At 48.3% G+C, this 10,800-nt stretch overlaps 1 protein-coding gene across 47 annotated transcripts in view; it reads left to right on the top strand.

The window, feature by feature from the left end:
• LOC101704262 (uncharacterized) overlaps positions 1–10,800 on the top strand; it is a 223,358-nt gene that overhangs the window by 179,742 nt on the left and 32,816 nt on the right. For 22 of the 47 annotated variants that reach the window (XR_015441461.1, XR_015441455.1, XR_015441435.1 and 19 more), the window contains 4 exons: positions 414–564; positions 1,515–1,887; positions 7,920–8,060; positions 9,079–10,419. The exons of 1 other annotated variant lie outside the window; for it this stretch is intronic. Coding sequence is in view for 13 of the 46 variants with exons in the window: in XM_087187867.1 (XP_087043993.1) it covers positions 414–564; positions 747–782; positions 1,515–1,612 (285 nt within the window). In the remaining 33 variants the exon portion in view is untranslated. 24 more of the 47 variants (XM_087187882.1, XM_087187831.1, XM_087187850.1 and 21 more) reach the window with 15 other exon arrangements.

The raw sequence follows: 10,800 nt of genomic DNA, 5'->3' as shown, positions 1-10,800 counted from the left end.
CCGCCATAAAGCTGTACACTCACACCTGTGCCACGATGCCAGTGGGAGTAGAGTGTAGCTTTTCACGCCTTGACTTTGGTCTGCCTTGTGACTTGCCGTATTTCGTGGGAAGCTGTTGGGTCAGAACCTGACTGGGGGTGGAATGTGTGGGAAGAGCGGGCTTGCTCTTATGCAGGGCTTTCCCCATGACAGCTTGCCTTCAGTAGCCTCTGGTCCTCAGGACAGACACCTGGTGTGGAGACAAGCTTGGATAACACTGCTTATGTCTGTAACCCCTAGCCGACAAGCAACAGGAGAGACAAATCCATACCAGGACAGTGGGACAGGGCCAGACCAGGACGCCCAGCCCATATCTCCACATGCCCAGCTGGCTCCGTCCTTGCATCCAACAGATCCCTCTGATCTTCTTACAGTGGATTACAAGCAAAACAAAACTTCCTGGCCAGACTGATACCAGATTGAAGGAAACAGCTGGCTTTCATGGGGACAAGAAAACAGAATCCAGCCAGAGTGAAGACCCGCGCCAGTCTGTTCTGCACCGGGCAGCTGCTGGGGAAGTGCTGGGTACGTCCAGAGGTGTGGGAGGATGTGGATTCCGGAAGTGCTGCCAGGCGAGCTTGCTGTGGCTGAGAGGAGCCCGGGCCTCGGGGATTCTGGGCATTTGAGGTTCCTCCAGGGCCTTACTGTGCTGCCCCAGAAGGCGGGTGCTGTACCTCTCTGCTTGAGCACCAATCTGTCATTTTCAGATTCCGCTGTCCTACTGACCAGCCGTGTGACCTTAGGTAGGTTTCTTACTCCCTCCACGCTCCAAGAAAGTAATCATCTCCTTGGCAGGGAAACGGTGATTAGATTTGTACTTGTGAGAGCTTGTGTGAGGACTCACTGACAGGCATGTTTGGGGGAGTATGCGTGCCTGTGTACATGCACGTGCACACATGTGCATAGCTGTGTATATGTGTATGGGGGCTGGTGTACTACCTACTATGTGCACATGTGTGAATATGAGAGAAAAGACATTGCCATCAGCCACCCTTACACGCCTCCCTCTCGCTCTGAACACACTTATCCCATCATTCTTGCCACTTTGTAAAGCAGTTCTGGAGGTCCTCTTTTGTGAGTGTCTTTATAAGGTGGGATCAAAAATATAGTGAATGTTGTTGCTAAGTGCCATCCAACTTATTCACTGGACCTGGCATAGTATAACTTCTGGCTCTTCCCCAAAGTCAAAATGATCCATTCAGAACATCAAAGCAGGCAAAGCATTCCAACTAGAGACACTCACAAATGAGAACTTCCAGAAGTGCTCCAGAAAGTGACAAGAGTGATGGGTAAGTGGTCAAAGTGTGGGGGAGTGTCTGGAGGGAGATTGATGGCAGTGTGCCTTTAGCTATGATATATTTTATTTAAACACACACCATATTTTCACTCACACCCTACATATCTGTTGTGTGTGTATACCTGTGTGTCCTTTAGTTCCTAGCTGTTAAGACTCTTTCCTTGTTTACATATGTTAGCAACCTGCAGAGAAGTCCCAGCTTGCCTTGTGCGTTCCACAGTTCCTGGAGACAGTTCTACATTTTGGCCTGAGCGTTGGCACCCAGCTGGATCTTGAAGCAGAGCTTTCTCTTCCTCGTGAGCGGCCCCCAGGCTCTGCCTTTGGGGAGCAACAGCTCACCACCGCAAGTTCATGAATCTAAGAGGCAGACCTGGAATCTGAATCTTTTACCAGTTGCTTCAGGGATGGGAACTTCGATGGAAGCCCACTCACATGGCTTCTGCTCGTGGTTGGCCTGTGGACGACTGTTTCCCAGCAGCACTGCTATCCTTGGCTGGCAAGCTGCTGCTCTTCTCCCTCCCAGAGAGCTCTAGCTAATACAGTCTACCCCGGTGAGCTGTGACCCCACGTTCTGTTTAGATGTTCAGTCTTACTTTTCTTGCAATGTCCTTGGGAAAGGCCGGGCCTCTTCCCCTCACCTGTTCCAGGCCATCTGAGGCCAGCCAGACCACTCAGGCCCCTCCCTCAGCCATCAGCTCCAGCTTCCGAGTGCTTTCTTAGCTCCCAGCACCTTCCCACCAGGACAGGCACCGGTGCCATTTCTTGAGTGTCTGTCCTGTACACATTCAGGGGAACATATGGTCATCTTGAACCAGGAGATGATAAATAACTTAAGAGGGGCACCCAGCCACATTCTGACAACAGCTTCTACCACCTGGACAGCCTTTCATTCCTACTGCACCAGAGACCAGAGACCGGATATGTACATCGCATTTTCAGAGCCGCAGGTCCTAAAGACCTCCCTGTCAACACATGTGAACAAAGTCTTGCAGGAAAATGTCATCCCATTTGAAATGTGCAGCTTGTCCTTGCATTACAGACAAGTGCCAGAGAGGCAGGGCCGCCCGGCACGGCCACATGGGAAGGCCCATAAAAAGCACGCACCCCGCGGCACAGCACGCAGAACCCAGTGCTGCTCACGGCCTTTCTCCGCTCCATCTCTCAGTTCATACACGTGTTTTCCTCCCTGCACTTTGGCACCCATCAGGATTCAAATTCCAGTTTGTCAGCCCTTGTAGAAAGGGGTTCAGATCCTGGCATTAAGGCTCCGCCGTGGGTGTGCAGGGACCTGTCATTGCAGAATGGTCTCAGAGCCTTCATTTATCCTCGCAGCCATCCTCTAGGGGCTGCCCAGAGGTGGCGAAGGAAAATCATTGCCTCGCTTTGAGTCCAGGCAGCAGGAGTCCTTCTGTTCAGTTGCTCATTAGCTGAGTGCCTGTGAACATAATTTGAGGTGCATTCCAGCCCTGGGAAGAGGCCACCCCTTTCTACTGAGCTGGTTGTCCCATCTGCAGATATCCTGGGAATCTACCCCAGCGCGATCCTGTGTGCTCACATTTACCTGAGCAGCCTCCTCAGGAAATGAGCTCTCTCCTTCTCAGCTACTTTACCTCTCCAGTGGATAACCAGGCTCCGGGTTGTGGTGGGTCCTTCTGAAGCATGTATGGAGTACGTTAGCAGGTAATGATACTAACATATCAGTCACGCTGCTTCAGGTGGATCGGACTCCTGTCTGGGTACCAGCTTTACTTCTTTTCTCATTACAAAGCAGTGAGGACTTAGAAAAAGCCAAAATACTTGTATTGTTCAGAGGTAACTAATTAAATGAACTGCTAGGAGCAGTGGTGGTTGTGTGGACACATCTATTATACCTATTTATGTGTATAATAGTATAGCAGTGCACATGTTCATTTGTAAATAGCTCTTTTACTAAATACACTCTATTAAATGGCTTTCCACACCAATGTGTGCTTTTCAGCTATGTCACCATGTTACCATTTGATCCTGTGGGCCCCATCTTCACCATTATTCAGGCAAGAAAGACACTTAGAGTGAATTCAACTTTGGCACTATTACAATCAGTGCTTCAGTGATTTCTTTGTTCTTTTTTTTTTTTGGTGCTGGGGATTGAACCCAGAGCCTGTGCATAGGCTCCATCACTGAGCTATATCCCCAGACCACACTGAGTATTCTGAAAACATCAAAAGGACAGTATTTTGTGATACACAGAAATTACTTGGAATGGAATTGGAAATTCCAGGGCCCATAAATAAAATGTAGTTAGAACACAGAACACCCTTTCCTTAACCTGTTGTCTGTGGCCTCTTTTATGCTATGATGGCAGAGCTGAGCTCCCATGACCCAGGTCATATGGCTGCAGGGACCAAGATACTTACCCTCTACCGCTTTACCGAAAGAGCTTGCTGTGTAAGCTCATCTAAACCTACATAGCACAGGCTGTTACAAATGGGAGAGTGAGGAACAGAGGACAGGAAATTGAAGTCACTCACTGGCTGGAAGTGGGGGAGGCCAGCTTTGGTTCCCAGTGTTGGGGCTCTTGGTTATCGGGATAGATGTCATTCTGCAGGTTGGGAAGGCGAGGTGGGCAGTTCTGCAGGAAGGCCTGTGTCTCACCGTGGGCTCTTCTCTCTCCAGTGGCCTAGGTCAGCCTGCCAGCACAGGGCCAAGTCCACGGGGGCAGGCAGCATGTCCTTATGAACACAGCCAGCCAAGCTCAAGGACCTGGCAGGGCAGGACGAGGTGTGACACTGAGCTTTCTGTTGATGCTTGTGGAGCAGGTGGCTGAATGGGATGAATAATTCCTGGATTCCAAGGCTGACAGTCTGGGGATGGGGCAGGGACCCCTGGGAGAAGCAGCAAGCTGCGGAGGCTTCTTATGGGAAGGGGAACTTCCCAGTCACCAGGTCCAGGCCCACTCCCCGGGGACACGGGGCCCAGGCCAGGTGCCAGGCATTTCCTTCATTAAAGTCTCACCACGGAAGCTTAGCTCTGTCTTTGCCCATCACAGTGGTCTCCACTATTTTTGGCTAAAAGTCCTTTTAAAGCAGCTTTGTTGAGATATAATTCATGTATCATACAGTTTACTAATCTTATTTTTTGCCAAAATCATTTAACAATTTATTTTAACATAAATCCATTTAACAATATGTCAGCAATGTAGAAGCACTTAATTTACAAATGAGTTAAATATGTAACACATTTTACCATAATAGCAAAATCTGACTTTTACAAATCAGATAATTTACTGATCTTAAAAAAATATGGTTACCTCAGAAAGAGCCTTAACTGTCTCCTCCGAGCCTGCTCCCCCTGCGACCTGTCCCACGTGCCTTCTGTTGCTATGGAGTTGCCCACTGTAGACACTTCATACAAATGCACCCATACAGTGTGCCGCCCATGTACTGTGCTTCTTTCACTTGGTGTAACATTTTCAAGGCTTCTCCTTGTTGTAAATGTATCAGGGCTTCATTCTTTCATTGGGTTAATAAATACACCACTGTATGACTATGCTCCATTTTCTTTGTTTATTCATCAGTTGATGATCATTGGGTGGCTTCTATTTTCTGGGATAAGCTGCTCTGAAGGTTCCTGTGTGAGGTTTTGTGCGGATGTGTGTTTTCACTTGCCCTGGATGTGTGTAGACCTCGGCTGGGGCACATGGAAAACTTTGTGCGTAACTTTCTCAGTGCAGGGTGCTTGGGGGAGCACCTGAGGACCTCACCCTGGAGTGGGGGTCCTGCCCCAGGCCCTCTCTAGTCTAGCTGCATTTCCCTTTGACGTTTAAATCAATTTTCCAGATCTTTTCTATCAGTTGCTATGAAACCTCTGCTTCATTTTCATCCATGAGGAGGAAAGCAACTCGTCTTTTGCATGTCTCTCGAGGCCACACTGCGTGGACACGTGGCATTTAGATCAACCCCTTCACCCTCCCAAACACGCCAGTGGGGGAGAAACAGGCAAAGCTAGGACACGGAAAGGAAACCAGTGAAAGGTTTTTTCTGTCCCTCTTTGAAATGTATGGATTGCCGTAAACTCAGGGAAGTTAAGACTAGGTGAGCACCACTAATTAGCCTTATTTTAAAAAATCAGTATTATATAAGTTTTGACAAAAGTGCATAAATTGTATCATTTCTTTGTAGGCTAGAAAAATGTATATTTGCCGAGAAAAAGTTATAGAAGTATAAAAATATATTGGGATGAGGATGTGTTTGTACATTTTTTTCTTACTTCTTCATCATCTGTGATTTATTTTTTCCAAGGACGATACATTGCTGGTGAGCTCAGTTGTTAAAGAATGATTTGGGCTGTTTTCTTTGACCAGAAGGGTCAGTTTGCTTAGGTGCCCTCTCTGGCACAGACTCCCTACCTCCTCATGCCTCCCAGGGCACTGTACTAGGAGCTTAGGACGCTTAAGACAGCACCTGATGGGATATGGCCAGGTCAGGATTTGGACTCCCAGAGCATGTCACCAGGGCACGACACTGTCTTTTCTTTGTTTTGGTTTCCTCATTGGAAGAAAAGACTCTCTGAAGTGGGCTGACATATGAGATACACGCACGGGAGAACCCCAGGATAGGGTTTGGAATTTTATCAGTTCATTCTTGGTTTCCAACCAGCCACTTTTCATCTACCACCTTCTGGGTACCAGCAGGTCCCTTGGGGACCAGCACTCTGCAGTGCAGTCTAGATCAGAGGCCCCCAATCACTTTTGTCCCTGGTGCCAACAGTAACGGGGGTGAGTCAGGGGGTTCCAGATGAGTCAGGGGGTTCCAGATGAGTCAGGGGAGCAAGAAACCTAGATCCCTCCCACACAATGTTCACAGGAAGGTTTGTGCTCCTGTGAGAACCCCATGCTGAAGCTGATCCAACAAGAGGCGGAGTTCAACTGTAGCTGGAGCCATGGGGAGCAGGTGGAAAGACAAATGAAGCTTCTGTCAGTGCCCACCACTCCCCGCTGCTATGTGGCCATAATAGGCCACAGACCAGTATGAGTTTGGTAGCCTGGTCTAGGTGACTTCTGATAGTTGGTGTCTTAGTCACTTTTGCCATTGCTGACACAAAATACCAATACCCAAAGTTAAAGGAGGAAAGGTTTATTTAGCTGACACTTTGTAGAAGTTTCAGTCCATAATCAGCTGGCTCCAAGGCTGGGTAGCATGGCAGAGGGGCATCGCAGAGTAGAAACACCATGGCGTGGTAGTTGGGAGCAAGTAGCAGAGCAGCAGCCTCCCTTCTTTCTGCCCCTTTATATTCCATCCAGGCTACAAACCTATTGATTGATCCCACCCATACCCAGGGTATGGCTTCTGTTATCTACACCCTTAATCCCAGTATCACACCCCTCTTTTAAAATAAATTTTATTGGTACATTTTAGATGTACATAATGATAACATTCATCATAGGAAATTTGTACCTGCCCGTGCTATAACTTGGTTCTTCATTTTCCCCCATTCCCCTCCCCTCCCTTCAACCCCCTTTCCCCTCCTTATTTATACTAGCTTTGTTGCCATTTTTCTTTCTATTCTCTTTTTCTTCTTTTTCCTTCCTACTTTCCCCCTCCCCCTCCCTGGTTCCCCTTCCCATTTGAACATTTTCTTCCTAGTTCCCAATATCTGTTGTACATGTTGGTCCTTACCCTTTTGATTTCTCACACCAGAGAAACAAAGTGATACTTATACACGTGTGTCCGCTTTATTTCACTTAAGAGTATGTTTTGAGGTGCCTCCATTTACCTAGAAATGTCTGTAGTTTATCCTTCTCTATGGCATAGTAGCCAGTATCCCATCCTTAATCCACATCCATGCACCTAATCCAGCCACCTTTGAAGCTCCCCGCCTTTGACCGCATGAGGCTCTTGGGGGACGTCTAGATGCAGCCATAACAGCAGTCTGAGTGTAATCACAGAGGGAACTTAAATACACATACATTTGATGTTTGGCATGTGTGCATGTGTTCCATGCATGCATATGTGCGTGTGGCCTGAGCCTGGCAGGAAAGACAGCAATGCATGTTCTCACAAGCAGAATCTAGAAAATCTGACCTCCTAAAACCAGAGACCAGAGTGCTGGTTACCAGCGCCAGTTGGTTAGAAATGATGAGGTGGGGCGTGTGGGTCAGCGGATACAACATTTTGGCTAGACAGGAGGAGTGTATTCGAGAGACTTACTGTCTCTTGACACCTGGTACCTGTAGATAAGACTATAGCACATCTTGAAAAATGCTAAGGGAGTGGATATAAAGTCCTTACCACAAAAATAACCATTTGAGGCAAAGCATATGTCAATGACTGGGTTTTTGTTTGTTTGTTTGTTCGTTTTTTGGTACCGGGAATTGAACTTGGCTCTTTGCACTTGCGAGGCAGGCAGTGGAACCACTGAGCTAAATCCCCAGCCCTCAATGACTAGATTTTGTCATTCCAGCGGTGTATGTGTACTTCAAAACGCCATATTGTCCTCGGTGGATACCCACAGTTTTGTCAATTTCTCAGTGGCGGGAAAGGGATCTGCCATGAAGTAGAGGTGGAGCTGACTGCAGCAGTGCTATTTCTGTCTCTTCCTGCAGCCTGGTCACGGGCAGCCATGGCTGGGTCTTCAAGAAGTTGTGTTGGAAATGTCGACTCTTCTTTCGAATCGCAGTCGTGTCCTCCGTCCCAGATGGAGTGTGAATGGTGCTTTCTGGGCTAAAAGATGGGCTCAGCTGAGGGTGAGTCATGATTTTACAAACGTGTCTGCTTTGGTAGAACTTCCAGAGCGCCCGTGGGCAGAAGGACGTTTGCACAGGCATAGACCCAGAGCCACTCCCTGTGCCCTTTGCTTCCCTATGTCAGTGGTCTCCGAGGTCTCCATCCTCCTGATGCAGCGCCTCCTCAGTTCCTTCTTTTGATGCCAGTGATGTGGGTGCTTTAATTACCAAATGATCATTTGAGAAACTTGCTGAAATGTGTATTTCTGGATCCTCCTCAGATTTTCTAACTCAGTAGGTCTGGGGTGGGGTCCCACAATTAGCATTTTAATCAAACTTCTTAGATTGGTTCATTCGGCCAGTTAAGGGCTATAAACAGAGGGCCTGGGACCTAACCGCACTCCACAGGGGCCGGGACAGGGCTTGGTGTGGGTGTCCAGGCCCGAGTGGGCGCCTGCCCGGTGGCTGTAGAGCTGGGGTCCAGGGCTGGTGACCGGCTGCAGAGGCGACGCGGGCCCCACAGGCAGGCAGGGCTTTGCCCTTGTCCCTAGCCTAATGCGTCTATTGGCACATAATAATAATTGTACATGTTTATGGGAGATGCAGTGTGATAATTCGGCATATGATGTATAGTAATTAAATCAAGGCAATTAAAATCTCTATCTCCTTAAACACGTATCATTTGTTTGTAACGTGAACCACTGAACTCTTCCTAGTTCTTTCTAAGCCTGCTGTCCTCCTGCCTCAGGCCTCTGGAAGCTGGGATTGCAGGTGTGTAGTCGGAGGTTCTCATGCCGATATCCCATATATGGTTCCTCTGTGTTTCCTTCTTTCTTGGAGGCTTTACACTGCCAACCACCCACTCCCCAGACTTATAGTCCCACCTCCATTCCCCTCCTCAGGCCCCCATTGAAACAGCTTTCTCTCTTTGTTTTGTAAATTAGTGTATGTTTGCAATACATAACACTCACATACATCTTGGAGAATTGGTACATACACATATCACATCTTCATTATTATTTTTTTTTTTTGGTACCAGGGATCAAACTTGGGACCTTGCACTTGCGAGGCAGGTGGCAGCACCACTGAGCCAAATCCCTGGTCCACATCTTCATCATTTTTACCTCTCACTCTCCTCTCGGACCTCCTTTCTCATCCCATGAAGATATAGACATGGGCAAAGGCTTTCTGAACAGAACCTCAATCGCAGAAGAAATAACAAGAACAACAAATGGGATTATATCAAATTTAAACATTATACAGCGAAAGAAACAGCCAACAGAGTAAAAAAACAACCTACAGAATGGAAGACAATTTTTTTTGCCAGCTACACCTTGGGCAGAAAATTAATGTCTAGAATATATAAAAAACTGAAAAAAAATTAGAGCACCCCCAAAATAAAAAGCCCAATCGAAAAATAAGTAGTTGAAATAAATAGACACTTCTGAGAAGAAGTACAACTAGCCAATAAGTACTTGAAAAATGTCAGCATCTTTGGCCACTACAGAAATGTAAATCAAAACAACACTATGATTCCATCTTACTCAAGAAAGAAAGAGTCTCTTTCTACCAGAAATTCTCCTTCAAGAAGATCTGAGCACTTTTGGGCAGATTTCATGAGAGGAAGATGGAGCATTCTTGAACTTAGGGTCCCTAGGAATCACAGTCATGGTCACCCAAACAGGGCAACTGTGGTGTCTCAGTCCCAGCAGCCTACCACAGATTAAAATAACAGTCTGTGGAGTTTATTTTGAGAAGCCCTAGGAGCTTGGCATAAGCCTCCATTGCTCGTGGCAGCATAAACTGGTCTTTTGGAGTAACTTATCAGGCGGTATCAGAGCCTCCCTTGGACCTTGTATCACTATTTGAGAGCTTTTTAGAAGACCTACCCCAGAAAAAAGGAAAGTTGTGCACCAGAAACATATTCTTAGAGCTGGGCACATTTAGGGAAGGAAGCGACCTCAGGGACACTTGGTACCTCTGCTCTCTCATGTCCCAGGAAGCCAAAGCACCCTGGAGAAGAAGAGGAGGCGCAGGAGAGTGTGGCCGTCTGATGTGCTGTCCCAAAGGGCCCGTCTCCGCCCCATGAGTCCGTCCTGTGCACCAGGCCAGCCCTCCGGCAGAATGTGAGGGTCGCACCTACTTGAGGTAGTTCTGCTCTTTCGTCTCCTCACCCTTCTGTTTTTTGTGACCCGCCTCCTGCAGTTAAAAATTGCTCCTTGTCACAGAAGGAAAAGAAAAGAACTGTGAACCACTATGTGGATGTGGAGGATGCCACATGCCCCAGAGAAGGGACACGAGGGGCAGTGGGGAGCTGGGGTCCTGGCGTCGGGACACTGCACCCCATCAGGGCTCCGTGGTGCAGCGTGAGAGCCCTTAGGTAAGGCGTCGCCTGGCTCTGGAAGGCTCACAGCCGCCAGCGAGTGTGCGTGTGCATGTGTGTGCGTGTAAGGTCACACAGAGAAACGCCAAGCCAGGGAGGCAGGTGGAGCCAGCCCTGCTCTTTTTAGGACAGCCCCCTCTGAAAACTGAGGGACCCAGGGGAACCCTCGAAACCCTTTCTGAAGGACAGCCACCCTAGTGACCTCCCAGGAGGCCCCCGTGCTTCATGTCGCCACACCAGGGACTAAGCACGCAAAGCACATTCGGGCCACAGCATGCACTGTGGGCTCGGCACACTGGCTGGGCTTTGCCTGCGGGCTGCCTGTCCATTGCTCTCGTGGGCAGCTGCTTTGTGATGCACCCTTCCCCTGGCCCCACG

This window comes from Heterocephalus glaber, unplaced genomic scaffold (assembly GCF_053883595.1).
Source record: "Heterocephalus glaber isolate CG9 unplaced genomic scaffold, H.glaber_assembly_v1.0 deba00000281, whole genome shotgun sequence".
Taxonomy (NCBI): Eukaryota; Metazoa; Chordata; class Mammalia; order Rodentia; family Bathyergidae; genus Heterocephalus; species Heterocephalus glaber.
Note: the sequence above shows the minus strand (reverse complement) of the source record. Positions and strands in the feature narration are given on the sequence as shown.